Consider the following 25,121-nt stretch of genomic DNA (forward strand, 5'->3'; position numbering starts at 1 on the left):
AACTGAATGGGAATTAAATCATGCACTACAGATGGGAAAATCAACTGCTCCTGGAGAGGAAGGTATTACTTACAGTCTACTGAAATTAGTCTCACACGTACCAGTTAATCCACTATTAGTGTTGTACAGGGCGTGAGACGTGGCGGTTTTGACATGGCGGGGCCTTTCACTTCCTCCTGTTTTGCGGGTGAATTCCGTCGGACTAGAGTTCTCGTGCAAGGCTGGTTATCCGGCCATTGAGTTGGTGATGTGCGACATGCTTTGTGTCCCGGTGGAGGCTGTATATGGAGTTGAGCTTGTTACGGCCCACCGGGTGATTGTCAAGTTCGTGCGGGAGGTGGTGTATCGGGACTTCCTCCGGCGGTACGAAGGGCATTCGTTGCAGTTGCCGGATGGCGCTGGCTCCGTTACGATCTCGGACCGAAGTGGTGCCGTGACTTATGTCAGTGTGCACGGTGCGCCCCTGGAGTTCCCTGAAGACCTTCTCCGGCGCTTCTTCGGGAGGATTGTGCTGTCATCAGTGTGCGGGTGAACACGCTTTCCTCGGGGAAGTATGTTGGGAAGCAGACAAACGTCCGTACCTTAGGTATGCGCCTGCGGTCGGATATCCCATCTTCTGTCCGGCTGCTGGGTTACTACGTTCAGGTGTATTATGCCCGGCAGCCCCGTACTTGTTTCCGGTGTGGCCAGTTAGGGCATCAGGCTGCCGGGTGCTCTGAGGCCCCTGCTGCATCTGTTAACTTGTTTCGGGAAGAGGATTTCCCGCCGCTCCCTCAGGGCGTGGATTTCGGAGATGAAGAGGGGCAGGTCCCTTTCGCTGCTGATGCGGCCCCCCCTGCGTCACCCGACATGCCCCCGGTGGATGTTGTCCCTCCGCCGAGTGTTCCGGTGGCTCCTCTCGCTGGTCACTTCGCTGTGCCAGTTGCTCCCAAGGGTCTTCCGGATGGTCTCTGCGGGTCATCTGCGTCTTCCTCGACTCCTGCTGCTGCGCCTGGTCCTGCACCCTCGCCAGGTGTTACGGCTGTGCTGGGTGTTGGGGGGGGGGGGGGGTTGCAGAGCATCCTGTTGTGTTCGGCCCGGTTCCCCATGTGGTTGAGGCTGCTGCCGTACTGCGACGGGCGTTGGTTCGCCCGGTTCGTGAGGCCCGTGGTTCTGGGTCCGCCTCCGGCTGTGAGGATGTGCAGCCAGTGTCCAAGCGTTCCAGGCGTTCTTCTACTGCTTGGGCTGATGTGGAGGACTACGATGCAGGTGGAGCTTCGGGAGATGATGTGGCGATTCCGGGTGCTACGCACTCTACGTCGCTGGTGGTGGCTGATGTACATGTGTCTGCTGTTGACGATGGTTATGCGTCTGATTTACCTCCTGTTCTTTCTCCTACAGAAGGTTCTACGCAGTGGGAGGTGGTTGCTCCTACAGACGTGGGTGGTGTGGGTTCTGGTGGGAGCCGAGGCCTCAAGCTGGTGCTGAAGAAGGATGCCAAGCGTGGGGGGTCCAAGCAGGTGCAGCATTCGGTGGTTGACGCGGGGCCCTGTGAGGCAGTCGAGGAGGCTCCCAGTGCGCTGCCCATTGCCCGGCCTCGTGGGAAGGAGCCTCTCCCTATCGTCTTGGCCTCCGGAGTGGCGCATGATGATGAGCATCCTTTGCGGTTTGACATTGTTGACCGCGTGTGTCCTGTTCCGTGGTGCCCTTCTTCCATCTGGGTTCGACGGGCTCAGTGTTTTATTGTGGGTGTGCCGGAGTTAATGCCTGATCCTCGTACGGTTTGTAATGATCCTGTTACGGAGGACGTCATGTTACTTTGGGAGGCGTATTGTATTCGATTCCCGGTGGTGGAGTGGCCGGATAGGTATGAGAAATTTTAGCAGTGTGTGCTTGCTGTGTGTTTGGTGTGTGCTTGGACCTGTGGTTTGTTTGAAATGTGTTGTACCTATTGTGCGCCCTTCAGAACGGTGTTATGTTTGTTCTCATGACTGTTGTTTTGTTGTATTTCTTATATTTCCGGTATTGTTTCTTTTTCTTGTGTTTTATTATGTTTGTTTTTGTTGTCGGCCCTTCAGGCCGGTGTTTAGTGTCTTTGTATAAATTTGTATTGCTTTGTTGTGTGCTGAAGTGTCTTGTTATGTTTCTTGCTGTACTTTGTTGTTATATTCTCGGTCCTTCAGGCCAGTGCATGTATGTTGTTGTGTTTGTGCCTGTTTTGTTTTCAGGTGTGCGTGTTATGCTTGTTTATTATTATTGTTTATTTTGGCCTCGCCCTTTGTTTACGGGGCGGATGGCTTGATGTGTGTTTTTTTATTCCTGTATTGTTTGTGCTGTGCGTTTGACCTGGTGGTTTTATATTGCTTTACCTGTTGTACGTGTTTGTTCTTTATGTTTTGTTTGGAATGTATTGTGTTTGTCCTGTTCTGTTTCCTGTTATGCCTCTTGATGTATGTTGTTTTTCTGGAGGTTTTGTTTTGTGATGTTGCTGTGATTGCTACTTTGCCATTGAATTATGTTTTGTGCTTTGATGTATGCTGTATTTTTCTGTGTTTTTCTCGTGTATGTGTTTTGTTGTGCTATGCTGTCGGCCCTTCTGGCCGGTGATCTATTGTTTTCCTTTGGTATGTATTCTGTATTGTTTTTATTGTATTTAATTTGCATGGTTTGCATGTAAAAGTAAAAAAAAATAAAAATAAAAAAAATAGTGTTGTACAGAATGAGTTTACGTGAAGGAATATTACCTGATGCTTGGACAAAGTGTCATTGTTCCCATCCCCAAACAACACTCAGATAATTATAGACCAATATCTCTAACATCGTGTGTCTGTAAAGTGCTTGAACGTATTGTTCTTAACAGACTCGTGTATCGTATACAGGAGCACCTGTCACCCCAACTGTTTGAATTTATGCCTGGGCTCAGTACACAACACTGTTTTGCTCAATACTTTGCACATATTGAAACTTCCCCTCAAACAGTCTTCATTGACCTAGCAGCAGCTTTTGATACAGCAAACAGAGAAATCATACTGGAACAGCTTGCCGAGCTGGGAATACAAGGAAAAAAACTGAAATGGATAGAGGGCTATTTGTCTAATCGAACAGCATATGTTTTGTTTAATGGTGTTAAAAGCACAGAGAGCAAACACTTTGAACTGGGAACTCCACAAGGAGGGGTCCTCAGCCCCTTGTTGTTCAACGTTCTGATGCATAAACTTATTAAAGATTTTCCAACTAATAATGAAGACACTGTCATTTGTTATGCTGATAGCCTGTAAACATATGCCTCCGAGCCTAGAATGCAAGTTTTGCTCGATGCTTTTGCTACTAGAGCTGAGGAATGTGGCCTCCTTATCTCTGTACAGAAAACTCGTGCCCTCATTACATGTGGTATTCCACCACCCAATCATCATATAGATGGGCGAGCACTTGAGAACTGAGAGTCTTACAGATACCTTGGTGTCCCCATTAACGACCCTGGGTACCTTTCTTCTCTCAAGAGGAGACTGTGGGAAAGATTAAAGCCCTTGCGGGTCCTTGTTGGTGTCAATCATGGAATCAAGGTGAGACTTGCTAGAATGTTTTATGTATCATTTATACGCTCTGTGATTGACTACAATGCTCTACATCTCACACTGTATACTGACAAAGAGCTGAAATCTCTTGAAACCTTGCAAAATGAAGCTATGCGTCTCATCCTTGGGGCTCCAAAGTCCACGAGAATAGGTAATATGAGAGGAGTTAAAATTACCTACCATAAGTGAGAATTTTGTCTATTAGCACAGTTTTCGGCATGAAGGCATTGAGTAGATCTAGACAACACATGAAGTTTAAGCTAAACTTTCTAATATGCTGCACTCACATGAGTTCTATAGAAGAACGAAATCTGATTATGTATTTTGGTTCTACAAGGTAGCCAACTCCATCAAAATATTAAATATGTACCCAACTCAATGATTAATCAACCAATTACTCCATGGGATAACTGGGATCTATCAGTTGATTTTGTAAATGCGCCCAAGAAAGATAGTGTGCACTCTACATTATTAAAGCAGTTAACACTGAAAAGCATCACTGAAAGTACTCAGAGTATGGGTAACGATGTGTATCAGCACTATACCAACGGCTCTGTAGAAGAAGGTGGACGATGTACCGGATGTGCATGCAATACATTTGAACAATCTTCTCTCGTACATACAGCAATGAAGCGCGTCAATGACTGAGCAAGTACAACTCAAACCGAACTTGCAGGCATATACTTTGCCATGTGAATTTTTAAAAGAAAGGCAGTGGACTTATATACTGTGACTCGCAGAGTGCACTCCTGGCATTGAACGCACATAGTAGTGACACCCATAAAATAGTCAGTGATATTCGAATGAATGTTTTAGCTGCTAAAGAAAACAGATTTGAAATTAAATTCCTATGGATACCATCACATGTTGGCATCTCAAGGCATGACACTGTTGATATGCTTGCAAAGACAGCCTGTAGAAAACCAGTGGTAGAAATTGATATGGGTGTTTCATTAGCAGTGACAAAGAGAATACTTAAACAATTATCTAATGAAGATCTCACTGACCTAACAAATTCACAAAGACCTGAAAGTTGTAGCATTAATTATTATGATAGATATCGTGAGGAGACATTCAAATATGGGACTAATAGAACAAGAACCCGCAATGTGATGTTATAGTGGCCAGAATTCGCCTGGGATATAAACGTATCTGGCAGCTTAACTCTACGCTATCTATACATATTTTCATATAACACACCTGCACATTACTTGTTCATCTAACACAACTGCTCCTATACTTACACTTTTACCCACCAACACCTACTTGCCGACGACCCCTCGCCTCCACCCACCCACCGCAACCCACAAACAACCCGCTTGCTGACGCATGCGCTCCCTAGGGACTCCTCGGAACCACTTGTGACTACGGACACATGCCACACCTGAGCAGGGGGCCTAATTGGATCACCTACTCAAGTGTTGCGCATGGTCGTAGTCATACTTTACATTACCAATAGTGAATTGGCATCAACTATATCCCGCCTAACTAAACTGCTTAACTTTTTGAACACCTTCCCGTTACAGTTACGGCCACAAATATATTTCTGGTTAATGTGCCATGTGAACGACTGATGACATGCGAAAACATGCAAGAAAAAATATAGAATGCTTGACTATTAAACAGCTAGGTTAACAAAAAGCAACGTGTCCTGAATTTAAGAGAATACTATGGGTAAACAATTAAGGGTCAGGAACCGAAAAATATTGACTAAAAATCGATTATTTTAGAAATACTCCAGTTAAATCATGTGGGATGTCGCATCAGAGTCGTGAACGTTTCATTCTTATTTTACAGGTTATTCCCCCCCCCACCCTTCCCACCACCACCTTCTGCACAACATACTATCTTCGCTGGCATGGGCGAGCTGTCACGCATGAGTGTTGACGAAAAGTAGGATTTACTGCAGAAAAATTGGAGAAATGTATATAAATATTTTTTCTCATATTTGGCACCCGCGCGCATCCTTCAGTCAGTAGCGTCTCGGCTTCCAGAGAGAAGAGGTGGAACCCACTCGTGTCGAAGCACTACTGTGTCATGGCGTAGTACACAGTTGCACCGTTCTCATACACACGGTCCTGTGCGTCATAAGAGGAGGAATGTGCTATATATGTTGAGGGAAGGTGGTGTGAAGTGAGGCACTCTCAGCTCAGCGAGATCATCGCTCACCAACAGTTTCCCCTCCTCCTCCTACCTCTGCTCCCTCCCCACCACGATGGGGACCAGATGACCGCCTTCTCATGTATATGCAATAAAGTTATTGAAATATAATTTTACTTTGCCCCCCTAACAACCACGACTGCAATGCATGTTGAAAAAGTATCAGAACAAAAGTAAATATGCAAAACAGATGCTAATAACGCTAATGGCGACCAATTTGTACCCTGAAATGTTGTAAATATATATTATACACTATTTTTATGTATGTATGTATATTACGTACATATGTTAATGTTTCTGCATTTTTTCCTTACTTCATTTCATATCATTGACTTACAACCTTCACAATTTAGTCTATGAATGCCCACCAATATTTAATAAACCATGCAAGTAAATAAATAAATTTGAACTACCATATCCATAGTCGATAACTTTAATGTCAATTATCTAAATCTAGAAGTTCAACTTTGAGTCTGCTTCAAAAATCCAGTTTCTGACTGATTCTCGCCATTTTTACATATAATGTGGACAACATTCTGTTCTACGATCCCATAGACTGCACTTTTTAATATACCCCACACATGCGGGGTTATATGTATATTTTTTGTCTAAATTTGGCACACATTTCGAAGCCCATATTTACGATTATTTTTTTACAGTAACTTATACTGAAAACCTATATTCTAAATCTATGAAAATGAAGATCACACGCTGTTCTGAGAGCCTAATTCCACCAAATGAATAATTGGTGATATTCTCTATATTTTAAGTTGCTTTTAAAATCTTAAAATTGACTTATTTTTTAATTTCTAGTTTTTCATGTTACGTTATTGTTCATTTAGACAAAGTTGGAGCATTTGCCTGGTAGATTATGAAGAAAAATAAAAGTAAAAGCGTTTGAGCAAGTTTGAGAAAAACTTATCCCATCCCCTATTTTGAAGGACATAATCAACTACCACCATAAGAACACTACCTGCCACCAGATAATTAAAAGCATCTAGGAGATGTGAACCACTTTTCATAGTTTTTCTAACCAAATACATGTGCCGTGGAGAAAGCCGTCCAAGCCTAATAATACAAGTACTTAAATGAAACAATTACTCTGTTGTACAAATATATTACACCCCCTCTGGACTACTGTATTCAAGCATGCACACCACCTTAGGGGAAGGAACGGCTTTGGAAGATTTTCTGCGAAATCTTAACTAAATTACCATCATCCCAGAGCCAAGTCGACTCATACCAGGGTAGACAGTGTTTCATTGCAAAGATCACAAACACGTCTGAGTTGCAACTCGCACAAGGATCAACACTTTAAAGTTTAATTAGCCAAAATAAGATCGACAACAGTTTTTTCACCCACTGGGTAATAAACCCATAAAATATCCTACTCACCCTTGGGGGGCCTCGTAGCCTGGTGGATAGCGCGCAGGACTCGTAATTCTGTGGCGCGGGTTCGATTCCCGCACGAGGCCGAAACAAATGGGCAAAGTTTCTTTCACCCTGAATGCCTCTGTTACCTAGCAGTAAATAGGTACCTGGGTGTTAGTCAGCTGTCACGGGCTGCTTCCTGGGGGTGGAGGCCTGGTCAAGGACCGGGCCGCGGGGACACTAAAGCCCCGAAATCAACTCGAGATAACCTATAACCCAGCAATGCAATCAATAGTAACAGTTCAAAATTTAACTGGAAATGGTACCCCTTAGGTAAATTCAGGTGAATTTTTGTGAATATATTTAGGTATTCAGTGTGAAATATATTTAGCAAATCTTAATGCTGAGCTATATAGTTTTAACATGGAACAAACTACTTATTTCCTTGAAAGAACATTAAAATCTAGTAACAGTTTAGTCTAAGGTTTATGTTACAGTAATTCCACACAAAACCTTAATGGCAATTGCTGCTAAAGTTAAGCAAGTTTTGGTTAGATTTTCAACTGCAATGATCAAGTGTTTGATAACTGCCCTAACATACCTGGCAGGTATTACTGCATACAATATATTTTTTCAGAATAATGCTTTTTAAAAACGTGAAATCTGTACAAACCTTGAAGGGCCCCTTTGTTGCTTCATGCAAAAATGCAGTCACTTTGAACTAGAGTGAAATTAACTAATATTTGAATAGCAGTCCACAACGTTGAGAAATATCGTGGCAACAGTAATTTCACTCATGTTGGGTCAAACTGTCTGCCAGGATTTATGGTGAACGACCAGTTGCACATTGGAGTCGGGTGATGGCAGCCACTGTGAGCAGACGTGACTGGTCACTTCTGCCTGCTGTGTAGCTGGTGTGCCAAACTAGCAGTTGGTTGTCGTGGTGGTTTGCTGTAACCTTGTGCCAGGCGTACACTGTGTGATGGGGGGTGCCCCCCATTGCCCCCGTGTTGAGGGCTCAGTTTGTTGGACTGGAGATTTCCGGCAAGATGATTCAACCCTAATGTTGAACTGACACTGATGTGCTAGGTCTGGATGTGGCTGTCGTTTGTGAGGTGGAGCTATTAACTACCCATCGGGAGATGAAGTTGGCTACTGAAGAGGCTTACCAGGTGTTTCTGCGTCAATTTGAGAAGCAGACATTCCAATTGCCAGGGTGATGCTAGGTAAGATGCTGTCTGACCAGAGTGGCGTTTTGATGTACGTGAGTGTTCACAGCACTCCCATTGAATTCTCGGAGGTGTTACTGTGGAGATACTTTGGGTAGTTTGGTTAAGTTGTGCGGATAAATGTTATTTCGAACAGTCGTTTACGCGGCGTTCAAAATGGCATTCGCACCCTTAAAATGCGGCTTCGGTCGGATATCCCATCTGTCAATCTCATGAGGTTCTACATCCGTAGTGCATTATGCCCAACAGTCCCGGACGTGTTTTTGTTGAGAGATATTGGACCACCTGGCTGCTGGGTGCTCTGCGAGCATCCTAGAGAGAACATTTATTCCACGTGGAACATTTTCCTTCACTAGCTGTTGACGAGGCTTGAGGATGTGGCTGTGAGTCTTTGAATGCTGTGCCTCTCCGTGCATTGGACGGGGTGGCTGCTCCATCTGGTCGAGTGCTGGATGCTGTGCCGTTGATGGATGTGTGTTCTGAGGTGGCTGTTCATGCTGTCGACATGGATGTGGAACGGTGGATCGGCCTCACTACTTCCCTTTTCAGCAACTGTTTTGCTCTGTGCTCCTAGGGTTTCTGTCTGTGTGCCCGCCATTTCTGCCTGCTGTGTCGGTGGAGTGTGGAGAGTTGTGGCCTCTTGCTGTGCTTGCCACTTCCCCCCCCCCACCCCCTCTCCCATGTGGTCGCTACTGCCGAGGTCCTGCAGCGTGCCAAGGATCAGACTCCCTGCATCTCACGGGTCTCTAATTCTGTTGCTATGGAGAGTTCTGATGATCTATGCCTGGATCCTAAGTGTTCGAGGGGCTCTTCGCCTAGTTTGCTCTCGGTGAGTTTCGATTGGGCGGCTGTTAACGAGTTCACAAATTGTGTGTCTTCTGACAGCGAGGTGGTGGTACCTGGTGGTGGTGTGGCAGATTCGGCAGGGGTGGTTGCAGAGATCTATGTGGAGGACGTGGGCGCAGATGTTGGGGGTTCTGCGTTTAGTCCTGTGTGCCCCCATGCCCCTTGCTGTGGGCACCTTGGAATGGGAGGTGGTGCCCACTCCTGTGGTGTCTGGTGAGGCCCGTGACCTAGTGGTGGTCCTCAAGATGGATGTGCACTGGGCGAGCTGCTTTGCTTTTCCCCACGTCCCGTGGTCCAATGTGCAGCGGCAGAGTTAATGCCCTCGGCGGCTTCGACCCCCTGTACCACAGCCTCTTGCAAGTTCGTCAGTGCTGCTGGGATCCGTGAACCTGCCGCATGTGTGAGTGCAAAGTGTGCAAGGTTTTAACTGCGGTATTCCAGACTTTATGCAGTACCCTACGCCGCCGCCTTACTCGGGGTGACTGGGTGGTATGGGAGGCGTATTGTACAAGGTCTCCTAGGGCTGATTTTCCAGACATGTGTAGTCATTCTTATTTCATGTGTATGTCGTGGGCCTTCCAGGCTTTTGTTTTTATTGTAAATATGTAATGAACGCATAGTGTGGGTGATTTGGTGTCCGGTTCGGACAGCCTTGTGTATTTTCTTTCTGTATGTATTTGTTGCCATGTACTGATAACCTTGTAAATGAAGTTATGTCATGTAAATACTATGTACTTAAATGGGTATAAATTGTACAAGTTTAAATTTTAAAAAGAATGGTAAATACTGGTTTGGTAACAGGGTTGTTGATTTGTGGAACCAATTACCACGTACCATGGTGGAGGTGGGGTCCCTTGATTGTTTCAAGCGTGGGTTGGACTTTGAGTGGGATTGGGTGGTCATAAATATGAGCTGCCTCGTATGGGCCAATAGGCCTTCTGCAGTTACCTTTATCCATATGTTCTTATGTGTGTGATTCATGTGTGTGTTGGGTTTGGGGCTTCTTGTTCTGTTACTTTGTAATTTTACTGTAGGTCTGTTTATTTGTCTTGTTTTTATTGTTTTTTGTAGCATGCTTTTGCATGTAAATATATATATAAAAAAATACGGTTGCACATTACAATGAGGTCTCTGAAGTGGTAACCGAGATGTGGCTTACACCAACCACGTTTTAAGTAATATGCGTCTTGTCTGAAGGACAAACTTTTAAGTTCGATCTCCATGGAAAATGTGATCTGTGTAATAGCGTGGAGTGCAGAGCGGGACGAGTGTGTGGCGAGTCAAGGATCTGTTATGATATAGAACAGATCCTTGATATACACGAGATCTGTTATTATATAGGCTTTGGCACAGATTATACTGTGCCCAGCGCTCCCTTTTTCGGCCGGTCGGAGCCGGGTCTTGGTTGCTACGGCTGATCCCTGGAGGTCTCTGTCTGCGGCCAGGAGCACACCGTGATGTGCGATCACCGGATCTTGTGGCAGAAGTCACCTCGAGCGCATGATGCTCGAGGATCCTTATCGCATTATGGCCGTTACCTCCAAACAAGTTGGAGATTGCTTCATCGAGGAAATCCTCGCCCCACCCACTACCTGGCTTTCTGGGATCTATGGAAGCCAAGAATTCCACAATAGTGGTCCTCCAGGCATCCCCCGGGTTCTGCCGGGGTGAGGAGGTGGAGGGTTCCATTGGCGCCAAGGTCCCTCACCGCCAAAGACCTGTCACCACTTAACCCCCCCCCCCCACTACTCGATGGGCTAGGCAGAGTTTCCTCCTCACTGGACGACTCCGATGAGGACTGCTCCATAGTCCTGCTATATAATAAGAACAGATCTTCGGCAGCGAAAGTAATTATATGCCCTGAAGGAGGCAATGAACTATACAATTGAGAATAATTTACATGATGTCATCATTCATACAGACTAAATCTTCGCTCCAGGCATTGTTATCTAGTCAGCACAGAGATAATATACAACTCCTCACAGAAATTCAACATATAGGAAAAGATGCCCATAATCGAGGGCTGTCAATCACCCTAAATTGGATACCAAGTCACATTGGCATAGGTGGTAATGAAAAAGCAGACTCACTAGCAAAAACTGCCACTGCTCTACCTGTTGTACAGGTTCAAATACCTCCAAGTTTCTCACAGATAAAGGAGCAAATCAAGAAGAAAATATTCTCAACTATCAAGAGTCGCCACAGAGCCAAAGTAGCGGAAGGAAGATCCACTGCGATCTGGTACGAACAAGCCACTGGTTACTCCTCTTTCAAGCCTGGCAAAAAGATATCCAGAGACATTGCAGTAGCCATACACAGACTCAGACTTGGTTACAAGTGCTGCTGGGTGGTAATGAACCCAACAGTTAAAGAGTGTCACATCTGTGAAACTGAAGCAGAGGCGCCGCTATTGCACTACTTACTGGAATGTGAAGCTACTGAACCCCTGCGCATCAAACTCGATATTAATCCAACGACAGCAGCTGCATTAGATGCACATTCCACCGCGACTACAATTATTAGAAAAGTTGTTGAGGAATGGGACTCATTAGTGAGCATTCTGCATCTACATCCGCCACCAAGATAATGTTAATAAAACAAGATTAAAACCAGTGCACTAAAACAGAAGCGATAAATAAGCAGGGGAAAAGGAGAAGTCCTCTCCTCCATTTTAAACTTAGACCCAAATATCACAGGAAAAAGGTTATTATGTATAACCAAACTCAATTACGGGCTCACCATAGCCCGTGCTACATGGACACTTCGTCCTGAGTAGCTAAAGCTTTAACAACAACAACAACATTCGGCAGCGGCGCATGTCCCCTCCGGAGACTGGAGGGTTACACCCTCCGAGGTGGAGCCTAATCGCCCCTTTGAGTTCTGGGTGAACCTTTTTTCCAGGCCCTCGCCGCCGGACAACCGGCCTATTGAGCGCGGCTCTGGTCCTGCCGTTCAGCAATTGTTAGAGCCCATTATCACCTATGGAGGTCCAGATCGCTCTACGGACAAGTAAGGTCTCTGCACCCGGTCCTGACGGGTAACTATGCGTCTTCTCAGGTCCATACCGCTCAGGGTGCTCACTAAACTGTTCAATCTGTGGCTGGCTAGCTAGCCGTTCCCTACCACGTCCTTTCCGTCATGCAAAACGATGCTGATACCCAAGATTCCTAGGCCAGAAACCCCCTCACACTATCGCCCCATTACAATGTCTTCAACAATAGTGCGGCTGTTCCATAAGATCGTGAACAGCCGAGTTTCTCGAGCAATCAGAATCGACAGGAGGTAGAAGGCATTCATCCCTGTGGATGGATGCGCTGAAAACCTGGCGATCCTAGATGCTCTTCTATCTGAGGCACGTGTGCTGAAACATCCGGCGCATCTTGCGTTCCTTGACATGGAGAAGGCATTCGATAGTGTCGACCATGCGGCCATAGATCGTGCCATGGAGCGCAAGTTAGTCCCTAAGCCTCTTAGGGACTATATTATGTAAGGCTATGATGGCACCTCGACTGTCATATCCAGCCAGAAGGAGAAATCGAGGGTAATCCCTGTGACTAGAGGAGTTAAACAGGGAGATCCCTTGTCCCCATTTCTTTTCAATTTGGTGATTGATGAGGCAATCACAATGCGAAGAAACTGGAGCTGGGGATTCGGGGGGAGGAAAAGGTGTCCGTACTAGCGTTTGCTGATGATTTGGTCGTGGCAGCGGAGACGCCGGCCGGCCTTCAGGCGTTGATAGACGTTATATGTGACACCTTGAGTGGCAGTGGCCTGAGGGTCAACGCAGGAAAGTGCCGTTCACTGAGCCAGCAAATTGATGGAAAATCCAAGAAGTGGTATCTCGCGTCGCAAACGAGATTCCACGGCAGGGGCGCAGCCATGGATTCTATTGGCATCAGTGACGAGTATAAGTACCTAGGTATTCTCGTTGGTACCGGTGGCAGGGGCCTTTCCTATGGCTATGTTTGAGGAGGGGATTATTAACATCACGCAGGCCCCCCCTCAAACCCCAGCAGAAGTTATACGTGCTGAAGCACCACCTTATTCCTAAAATGAACCATCGTCTGATTCTAGGTACGGTGTTTAAGACTCGGCTAGCTAGAATCGACCGGAGGATGAGGCAGGCTATTCGCAGCTGGCTCCGTCTTCCGCACGACATCCCAAATGCATTCTTCTACGCTGACTGAAAGGACGGTGGTCTTGGGATGCCCGAATTTGTTTCGTCAATCCGGCTGCACAAGAACAAGCGTTTTGGCAGTCTGTTGGAGTCGGCTGACCCAACGGTTCGGGCAGTGGCCCTTCTACCGGCTATTCAGGAAAAGATGCGTCGGTGGATTGGCACCGGCCTTAATTGGGGGTGACCCGGTAACCAACAGAGCCGAGTGCTCTCTGACATGGCGGGAGCGGCTTTACCGCACGGCCGATGATGCTGGACTGAGGTCCTCGTGCATGAGATGGATCTCGTCCGGCACCCGCCTACTGAGCGGTGGCGAGTTTGCTCACGCTGTCCAAGTGAGAGCTAACGCTTGGCCACGCCGTCAAGAGCCGCTAGGGGTCGCCCAGGTGCCAGCGGCATGTGTGATGCATGCAGGAACCCTTGGGAACATCTTACAAGCATGCCCAAGGACGCATGAAGCACAGGTGGTACATCATGACGATATCACCCAGTTCGTAGCTGGTCATCTGAGACAGCGAGGGTATGAGGGGGTGAGAGAGGTGCGGATACCCGATGGTGGGACCTTTTCCAAGCCAGACATCATTGCTTGCAAAAGCAGCGAGGCGGTAGTTCTAGACACCCAGGTCTCGGCTGACGGCTTTCCAATCTCCCGGCCACACCAGAGCAAATGTGACTGGTTCGGCACCCCCGAGATCCTTCAGTCAGGGATTACACCGGTACTAATGCAACCTCTGCCTCCTCAATTACCTTGAATTAGAGAGGTGGGTTCAGCAATGAGAGTGCCCGTGTACTTAAGAGGTTGGGCTTGACTAACGGAGATTTGGAGATCTGCTCCGTCAAAGCCCTAACCTGGACGTACTCGATTTATCGTATGTGGTCCAAGAGCACGGGAAGGGGATGATAATGATCACCCCTGGACATGGGCATGGGTGGACTTCCCTTGTGCCCCGACACCCAGAAGCGACTAGGGTGAGTGGATTCCGGCTAAGGTTACCGGACGTCATCTTGGGGTACCACTTCCCCAGTGGCTGATTTTAGGGATTGTGCGTGGCTTGACCGAACCCGTGAGATAAGCTACGGCTGGAAGGACACATGCATGCCTTGCATGTGTCCTTGCCTCTCTGGGGGCTTGACTTGTTCAAGCCAGGCATGCCCTCCCCGTGATGTGTATTTTTTCCATACATGCATGACATTGAAGGTGATCGTCTCCTGTCGGAGACTTTATTCATTTAGTGGCATGCCTCTTATTTTGTTTCAAATTAAATTTTAATGTATATCCTTTTTTTATGTATCTCTATGTATATTTATTTATATTTTTTGTTTTGTTTTGTACATTGTAGGCCACAGCATGAATTTTATTTTATTTTAGTTGTAATGTGTTTTTTAGGGTTACTGTTGTGGGGCCTATGCGGCCCATGCCTTGTGGCGGCTGGGTCGCTGGGCTCCATAGCTAGATCAACACCCTTCCCCCCCCCCCCCCCAGAGTGGCAAGGGGAGCAAAGGGGGACAAAAAGAAAGTGCTGCCCTCTGCCAGTGCATTGAATTATGTCCTGACCGCTTTGCCCCCGTGTGTGGCTCTGATGGCTTCTCTTATGACAACCACTGTCCCTTCTATCGCCTCGCCTGTTTATCAGGAAGCACATCAAAGTTGTTCACAAAGGTCTGTGCAAGAAGAAGAGGTAAAAGCAGCCAGAGAAAAAAGAAACCAGTCGTGTGCTACAGTAGCCAGTGTGCTCTTCTGATTGTGGTGGGGAAGCACAGGCAGGACACCTTTTCTAACCAGCCATGGCACGTTTCTGACATGATGTGTAGAGTGTCAATGTGTGGTCAATTCTTAAGATGTGATGCAGACAAGGACAATTATGTCAACTCCGATGAATTACTTAATTGCACCTCTGGTTCGTTCTTCTTGGCCCATTCTGAGCAGGAAAATGTACTGACAAGGGCACTGTGTATAGATGCTATAGTAGATGTAGCAGACAACAATCATGACTTGACGCTAGATTTTGAAGAGTTTACAAGAATGCTGAACCCAGACTTTCGGCCTGCTCATAAATTATGCTTGTTAGATGGAATGAAATACGACGATGGAGAAGACGTGTATGTTGATGGGAATCTATCTATCTCTCTATCTGTGCACGCGTGTGCGTGTGCACGTGTGTGCACGTGTAGTTGGGTCTACATGTTTCCAGATACATCAAAGGACAGGAACAGTGAATTTGGTGGCAAAGATTTTGACACAATTACACTGATTTGGTGGAAGAAGATTATGATTTGTCTGTGGGAAAATATTGAAGAATATTTGATTGAGGAGGAAGATGAATACCTGGAATAGCTTTTTGATGAGCTACTAAATAAACTAGGGAAGCACCGTAAGCTGGAGCACCACAACTGGCTGTAAAGAGAATAGCTTGGCAAAGGGGCAGAAAGTTTGACACACCTGAAAATTGTTAGTAATGAATTGTATTTTTAAGCAATAAATTTTAGGAAAAAAATTGCACATTTCAGTCAAACAAGAAATGCGTTTAGTAAATTATTCTTAATCTCACCACACAGGTGCAAACTAAACAACTGTAAGCAAAAATACGTATTCAAACTTTAATGTTCTATTGTTATCTTAAAATTTATATGTTAACCGAGTCGGGTTAACATATAAATTGCCTCACGGAGTTGAGAGAAGCAACAGTGAACATTATTGACACTCGCAAGGTTACATACACTGGGATGCTCTCTTGAAGGTACCAAAATTTGGAGGGGGAGTAACCATATATGTTAGGGACAATTTGAAATGTAGTCTCAAAGAGGGAATCAAAACTGAGCCACACACAAAAACTATTTGGATAGAATTAAACGAAAAAGCAAATAATCTTATAATAGGAGATATATAGGCCACCAAATTTAGACAATGGAAACAAAGCATCTATGGGATGAAATATCTAGAACATCTAGATCTAATAGTATTTGTGTCATGGGTGACTAATTTTAGTGGAATGAACTGTATTAACAGAACGGGGAATAACGAAGCAGAAGAATTTATTGAATTGATTGACGATTGCTTTCTTACGCAACACATTAAGGAACCAACGCAGCAACATAATATTTTAGATTTAGTGTAAACTAACAGGGAAACATATTAATGATATCGAAATCAGGAGTGAATTAGGGAACAGTGATCACAAAGAAGTTAGATTTAACATTGAGTGGAATAGATCTGCAGGAGAAAATTCTGTTGCCAGATTTTCGTAAAGCTAATTTCAATATCCTACGAAATTTTTTAAGGCAAATAGATTGGAAAGTCTTAGGCATAGGGGGGAGCGGTCTAGGAGCAAGACGTGAACCCTGCGATGTGTGATGTGAAGGAGGATTTCGATTCAAAATATAACTTATTTACAAATATTTTAAGTAAAGCACAGGAAAGTACTCTTCATCCTTCCCCCTCTCCCCCCCCAATCCATACCCATCTTACAAATTGAATGGATCAAATACAAATGACCCGAAATGGATAACAAAGGATCTGAAAATCCTTATAGGTAGACAGAGCTTGGTACAAAAGGATTAAGAATGGGGAAGTCGGGTTATAACAAGAATTCGCACAACTTGTTAGAAATGTTAAAAGAGATAAGGAGAGCAAAAAGAAACTATGAAGTTCGTATAGCAGGCCAAGCAAAAGCAAATCCTAAAGGTTTTTTTCAGTTATATCGAACAAAGGTTAGGGGAAAGGATAGGTCCATTAAAATCCTAGACAGGTCAGATAACAAATAAGGACGGAGATGAGTAGTAATTTTAATATTTTCTCTGTATTTACTAAAGAAGAACTTAACTATGCCTTCAGCCGAACAAGCCTATGTGGGTGTGGACGAGGACAGGTTTACTAGTCTAACAGTTATCAGGGATGATATTAAATAATAAAACTCAAACCAAACAAATCCCCAGGCCCAGATGAAGTGTTTGCCAGGATGCTTAAAGAATGCAACGAGGAGCTTTGCGATCCATTGTCTGCCATATTTAATAAATCATTAGAGTCAAGCAGAGTGCCAGACTCGTGGAAGCTTGCTAATGTGGTACCAAGTTTTAAGAAAGGAGATAGATCACTTGCATCAAACTATCGGCCAATTAGCCTAACGTCTATTGTGAGAAAGTTACTTGAATCGATAATTGCAAATGTTATTTTTTAATAACAAAAGGAAGGTTTAGTTAATGATTTGGTGAGTTTGGTTGGAGCTCTGAGAGCAGAGATGGATTCCCTGCGGGAGGAGGTACGACGGCTGAGACTTCGAGAGGAAACGAAGGAGGAGACCAGTGTTGACGAGACCTCATCGTGGAGAGTAGGGAAAGACAGGGGTCTTAAGAAGACCTTGACAAGGCCGCCTACAGACGCCGTAAGGACGGCAAATTCATTTGCCGTGTTGGAGGAAGAGTGCTGTAGTGCGCCTGCAGCGAGGAAATCAGCGAGGAACGGAGGAGCGCAGGCCCCTCAGGCTGCTCAGAAAGTTAGGGCAGTACCGAAGCGAATTTTGGTTGTGGGAGATTCCCAGGTGAGGTATTTAGACAGAACGTTTTGTGCCAGAGATAGGGGGAACAGATTAAGGGTTTGCTATCCGGAAGCTGGAATTGGTGATATTGTTGAAAACATGAATGATATTATGACGGGAAATGGGAACAAACCCATTATTTGTATTAGTGCAGGCGGTAATGATGTTGGGCGAGTTAGGAGTGAGGAACTAATACAGAGATTTAGGACAGCCATTGAATTAGTTAGGAGCAAGGGAGGAATCCCGATCATATGTGGCATTCTTCCAAGAAAGGGAGTGGGAAATGAATGGATGTCAAGGACACTTGCTGTCAATTGCCGGCTGGAAAGATATTGCAAATCAAATGCAATATCTTTCATAGACAACTGGGAACGCTTCTATGGAAGAAATGAAATGTATGCACGTGATGGGGTGCATCTATCGAGGGCTGGAGTTGTTGCTGTTGCGAACTCGTTGGAACCAGTGGTTAGAGGTGTTTGTTTGGGTTTAAACTGTTAGTAGATAGTGGTACAGGAATTGATTTGGAGGAAGGAGGTAATAAAAGTATGTGTTCGTGGGAGAAAAGAATTGGCAAAATGATCAGGGAAAGAAAAGGGCCTCAAAATAACAATTCACTTATGGTATATTACACTAACAGTACAAGTCTAAGAAACAAAATAAACGAGATAAATGCCCCTGTCTGTAGAGAAAAAATAGATATTATTGCACTTACCGCAACGTGGATGAATGTAGAAAAGAAGGAACTATTAGCTGAATATCAAATAAATGGATTTAAACTATTTCACACAGATATATTAGACGAGGATGTGGAGTAGCCATATATGTTAGGGACAATTTGAAATATAGGCTCAAAGAGGGAATCAAAACTGAGCCACACAAACTATTTGGATAGAATTAAACGAAAAAGCAAATAATATTATAATAGGAGTTATATATAGGCCACCAAACTTAGACAGAATGGAAGCAAAGCATCAATGGAATGAAATATCTAGAGCATCTAGATCTAACAGTATTTATGTCATGGGTGACTTTAATTTTAGTGGAATAAACTAGGTGAACAAAACAGGGAATAGTGAAGCAGAAGATTTTCTAGAATTAATTGACGATTGCTTTCTTACGCAACACGTTAAGGAACCAACGCGGGAAAATAATATTTTAGATTTAGTGTTAACTAACAGGGAAACACAAATTAATGACATCGAAATAGGGAGTGAGCTAGGGAACAGTGATCACAAAGTAATCAGATTTAGCATAGAATGGAATAGACCTGTAGGAGAAAATTCTGTTAAAGTGCCAGATTTTCGAAAAGCTGATTTTAATAGCCTAAGAAATTTTTTGGGTCAAATAGATTGGAAACTCTTGGGTATGGGGTGTGGGCCGGTCTTAGAGCGAGACATGAACCCAGCGATAGGTGACGTAAAAGGGGATTTCGATGTGGATTTAATATATAATTTATTTAAGAATATTCTAAACAAAGCCCAGGAACGTAGTATACCATACAAATTGAATAGGTCGAATACTAATGACCCAAAGTGGATAACAAATAATTTAAAGAACCTTATAGGTAAAAAGAGAGCTTAGTACAAAAGGATTAAGAATGGGGAAGTCAGGTTAGAACAGGAATTCATACAACTGGTTAGAAATGTTAAAAGAGAGATTAGGAAAGCAAAAAGAAACTATGAAGTTCGCATAGCAGAGCAAGCAAAGTCAAATCCTAAAGGGTTTTTTCAGTTATATCGAACTAAGACTAGGGAAAGGATAGGTCCATTAAAATCTGAGACAGGTCAAATAACGGATAATGACAAGGAGAAGAGTAGTATTTTTAACAAATATTTTATATCTGTATTTACTAAAGAAGAACTTAACAATATGCCTTCAGCCGAACAAGTCTATGTGGGTGGGAATGAGGACAGGTTGACTAGTTTAGCAGTTACCAGGGAGGATGTAATTAAACAATTAGAAAAACTAAAACCAAACAAATCCCCAGGGCCGGATGAAGTGTTTGCCAGGGTGCTTAAAGAATGCAAAGAGGAGCTTTCCGAGCCACTGTCTACCATATTTAATAAATCAATAGAGTCAGGCAGAGCGCCAGAGTCATGGAAGGTAGCTAATGTGGTACCAATTTTTAAGAAAGGAGATAGATCACTTGCGTCAAACTATCGGCCAATTAGCCTAACGTCTATTGTGGGAAAGTTACTTGAATCAATAATTGCAAATACAATTCATCTCCATCTTGAAAAACATAAATTAATAAATGAGTCGCAACATGGTTTTATAAATGGCCGTTGATATTTAACAAATTTGCAAACTTTTTATTCCAGCATAGTTGAGGCAGTTGATAGTGGTAAGGATTGTGATGTTGTGTACCTTGACTTTAGCAAAGCTTTTGATACAGTGCCACATGAAAGACTAATTAAAAAAATAGAAGCTCATGGTATTGGGGGTGCTATATTAACTTGTATTAGGGCATGGCTATTCCAAAGGAAACAGAGTTTCCTTTGGAAACAGAGTTTGTGGGTGGGGACGAGGACAGGTTGACGAGTTTAGCAGTTACCAGGGAGGATGTTCTTAAACAAATAGTAAAACTCAAACCAAACAAATCCCCAGGGCCGGATGAAGTGTTTGCCAGGGTGCTTAAAGAATGCAAAGAGGAGCTTTGTGACCCACTGTCAACCATATTTAATAAATCAATAGAGTCAGGCAGAGTGCCAGAGTTTTGGAAAGTTGCTAATGTGATACCAGTTTTTAAGAAAGGAGATAGATCACTTGCGTCTAACTATCGACCAATTAGCCTAACGTCTATTGTGGGAAAGTTACTCGAATCCATAATAGCAAATAAAATTCGTCTTCATCTTGAAAAACATAAATTAATAATTGAGTCGCAACATGGTTTTATAAATGGCCGTTCATGTTTAACAAATTTGTTATCCTTTTATTCTAGCATTGTTGAGGCAGTTGATAGTGGTAAGGATTGCGATGTTGTATACCTTGACTTTAGCAAAGCTTTTGATACAGTGCCACATGAAAGACTGATTAAAAAGATAGAGTCTCATGGTATTGGGGGTGCTATATTAAGCTGGATTAGGGCATGGCTATACCAAAGGAAACAGAGAGTTAGTATAAATGGAATCAAGTCAGAGTGGGAAAATGTTGTAAGTGGAGTGCCTCAAGGCTCTGTCCTGGGACCTCTGTTGTTTATAATATATATAAATGATTTAGATTCAGGTTTGAGTAGCAACATTTGCAAATTTGCCGATGATACGAAAATCGGTAGGGAAATTAATTCGGAGGAGGACTCACTATCACTTCAAGTTGATCTAGATAGGGTTTTGAAATGGTCAAAGGATTGGCAGATGCAGTTTAATGCTGATAAATGTAAAGTTCTGAGGTTAGGTAATGATGATAGAGTTACAAGATACGAGCTAGATGGTGTTGTGATTGCGAAGTCGGATTGCGAAAGGGATCTGGGAGTTATGATTAGTAAGAATTTAAAACATAAGGATCAATGCATAAATGTTCGTAATAAGGCAAATCGGACACTTGGATTTATTAATCGCAGCGTTAGTAACAAGACACCTGGTGTGGTTCGCAAGCTATATCTTGCTCTAGTTAGGCCCCATTTAGATTATGCAGTTCAGTTTTGGTCGCCATATTATAGAATGGATATAAATTCACTTGAACGTGTCCAGCATAGGATGACTAAGTTAATTCCCCAAATTAGAAATCTTTCATATGAAGAAAGATTAACAAAGCTTAAGTTGCATTCACTGGAAAGGCGAAGAGTTAGGGGCGACATGATAGAGGTTTACAAGTGGGTGAATGGACATAACAAGGGATATTAATAGGGTATTAAAAGTATCAACACAGGACAGAACACGGAACAATGGGTATAAATTGGATAAGTTTAGATTTAGGAAAGACTTGGGTAAATACTGGTTCAGTAACAGGGTTGTAGATTTGTGGAACCAATTGCCGCGTAACGTGGTGGAGGTGGGGTCCCTCGATTGTTTCAAGCGCGGGTTGGACAAGTATATGAGTGGGATTGGGTGGTTATAGAATAGGAGCTGCCTCGTATGGGCCAATAGGCCTTCTGCAGTTACCTTTGTTCTTATGTTCTTATGTTAGTATAAATGGGGTCAAGTCAGAGTGGGATAATGTTGTTAGTGGAGTACCTCAGGGCTCTGTCCTGGGACCTTTGTTGTTTAAAATATATATAAATGATTTAGATTCAGGTTTGAGTAGCAACATTTGCAAATTTGCCGATGATACGAAAATCCGTAGGGAAATTAATTCGGAGGAGGACTCACTATCACTTCAAGTTGATCTAGATACGGTTTTGAAATGGTCAAAGGATTGGCAAATGCAGTTTAATGCTGATAAATGTAAAGTTCTGAGGCTAGGTAATGATGATAGAGTTACAAGATACGAGCTAGATGGTGTTGTGATTGCGAAGTCGGATTGCGAAAGGGATCTGGGAGTTATGATTAGTAAGAATTTAAAACATAAGGATCAATGCATAAATGTTCGTAATAAGGCAAATCGGACACTTGGATTTATTAATCGCAGCGTTAGTAACAAGACACCTGGTGTGGTTCGCAAGCTATATCTTGCTCTAGTTAGGCCCCATTTAGATTATGCAGTTCAGTTTTGGTCGCCATATTATAGAATGGATATAAATTCACTTGAACGTGTCCAGCATAGGATGACTAAGTTAATTCCCCAAATTAGAAATCTTTCATATGAAGAAAGATTAACAAAGCTTAAGTTGCATTCACTGGAAAGGCGAAGAGTTAGGGGCGACATGATAGAGGTTTACAAGTGGGTGAATGGACATAACAAGGGATATTAATAGGGTATTAAAAGTATCAACACAGGACAGAACACGGAAACAATGGGTATAAATTGGATAAGTTTAGATTTAGGAAAGACTTGGGTAAATACTGGTTCAGTAACAGGGTTGTAGATTTGTGGAACCAATTGCCGCGTAACGTGGTGGAGGTGGGGTCCCTCGATTGTTTCAAGCGCGGGTTGGACAAGTATATGAGTGGGATTGGGTGGTTATAGAATAGGAGCTGCCTCGTATGGGCCAATAGGCCTTCTGCAGTTACCTTTGTTCTTATGTTCTTATGTTAGTATAAATGGGGTCAAGTCAGAGTGGGATAATGTTGTTAGTGGAGTACCTCAGGGCTCTGTCCTGGGACCTTTGTTGTTTAAAATATATATAAATGATTTAGATTCAGGTTTGAGTAGCAACATTTGCAAATTTGCCGATGATACGAAAATCCGTAGGGAAATTAATTCGGAGGAGGACTCACTATCACTTCAAGTTGATCTAGATACGGTTTTGAAATGGTCAAAGGATTGGCAAATGCAGTTTAATGCTGATAAATGTAAAGTTCTGAGGCTAGGTAATGATGATAGAGTTACAAGATACGAGCTAGATGGTGTTGAGATTGCGAAGTCGGATTGCGAAAGGGATCTGGGAGTTATGATTAGTAAGAATTTAAAACAAAAGGATCAATGCATGAATGTTCGGAATAAGGCGAATAGGACACTGGGATTTATTAATCGAAGCGTTAGTAACAAGACACCTGGCGTGGTTCTTAAGCTATATCTTGCTCTGGTTAGGCCCCATTTAGATTATGCAGTTCAGTTTTGGTCGCCGTATTATAGAATGGATATAAATTCACTTGAACGTGTCCAACGTAGGATGACTAAGTTAATTCCCCAAATTAGAAATCTTTCATATGAAGAAAGATTAACAAAGCTTAAATTGCATTCACTGGAAAGGCGAAGAGTTAGGGGTGACATGATAGAGGTTTACAAGTGGATGAATGGACATAACAGGGGGGATATTAATAGGGTATTAAAAATATCAACACTAGACAGAACACGAAACAATGGGTATAAATTGGATAAGTTTAGATTTAGGAAAGACTTGGGTAAATACTGGTTCAGTAACAGGGTTGATGATTTGTGGAACCAATTGCCGCGTAACATTGTGGAGGCGAGGTCCCTCGATTGTTTCAAGCATGGGTTGGACATGTATATGAGTGGGATTGGGTGGTTATAAATAGGAGCTGCCTCGTATGGGCCAATAGGCCTTCTGCAGTTGCCTTTGTTCTTATGTTCTTATGCTATACCATAGGAAACAGTTAGAATAAATGGGGTTAAGTCAGAGTGGGAAAAAATGTTTAAGTGGAGTGCCTTGAGGCTCTGTATTGGGACCTCTGTTTATAATATATAAATGATTTAGATTCAGGTTCGAGTAGCAACATTTTCAAACTTGCCGTTGATACAAAAATCGTAGGGAAATTAACACGGAAGACGACTTGCTATCACTTCAAGTTGATCAAAATAGGGTTTTGGAATGGTCAAAAGATTGGCAGTTGCAGTTTAATGCTGATAAATGTAAAGTTTTGAGGTTAGGTAATGATCATAGATTTACAAGATGCGAGCTGAATAGTGTTGAGATTGCGAAAGGGATCTGAGAGTTATGATTAATAAGAATTTAAAACCAAAGGATCAATGCATGAATGTTCTAATAAGTCAAATGGGACACGGATTTATTAAATTAATCTAAACCTGGTGTTGTTCTTCAGCTATATCTTCCTTTGGTAGGCCCCATTTAGATATTCACTTCAGTTTTGGTCGCCGTACTATAGATTGGATACACATTCACTTGAACGTGTCCAGCGTAGGATGACGAAGTTAATTCCCCAAATTAGAAATCTTTCATATGAAGAAAGATTAACAAAGCTTAAATTGCATTCACTGGAAAGGCAAAGAGTTAGGGGTGACATGGTAGAGGTTTACCAGTGGATGAATGGACATAACAAAGGGGATATTAATAGGGTATTAAAAGTATCAACACAAGACAGAACACAATGCAAATGGGTATAAACTGGATGAGTTTAGATTTAGGAAAGACTTTGGTAAATACTGGTTCGGTAACAGGGGTGTTGATTTGTGGAACCAATTACCACGTAACGTGCTGGAGGTGGGGTCCTTCGATTGGTTTAAACGTGGGTTGAACATGCATATGAGTGGGATTGGGTGGTTATAAATAAGAGCTGCCTCGTATGGGCCAATAGGCCTTCTGCCGTTACCTTGTTTTATGGATGCCATAAGGGACTATGTGAATGTTGCATGTCATCTTGTTAACTCTGGTGCCCAAGTAATGAATAGGTTTAATATTGCAAAATTAACGTTACTTTATTTGACTTCATAAAATGCAATGGCTGAATAATTT

At 43.3% G+C, this 25,121-nt stretch overlaps 1 protein-coding gene across 1 annotated transcript; it reads left to right on the forward strand.

The window, feature by feature from the left end:
* Window positions 1-14,256: 14,256 nt before the first annotated feature.
* LOC138368096 (follistatin-related protein 1-like) lies at window positions 14,257-15,672 on the forward strand. Its single transcript, XM_069330396.1, has 2 exons — window positions 14,257-14,306; window positions 15,177-15,672. The coding sequence occupies exons 1-2, from the start codon at window positions 14,257-14,259 to the stop codon at window positions 15,670-15,672; spliced, it is 546 nt and encodes a 181-aa protein (XP_069186497.1).
* Window positions 15,673-25,121: the final 9,449 nt, after the last annotated feature.

The sequence above is a fragment of the Procambarus clarkii genome, chromosome 24 (genome assembly GCF_040958095.1).
Source record: "Procambarus clarkii isolate CNS0578487 chromosome 24, FALCON_Pclarkii_2.0, whole genome shotgun sequence".
Lineage (NCBI taxonomy): Eukaryota > Metazoa > Arthropoda > Malacostraca > Decapoda > Cambaridae > Procambarus > Procambarus clarkii.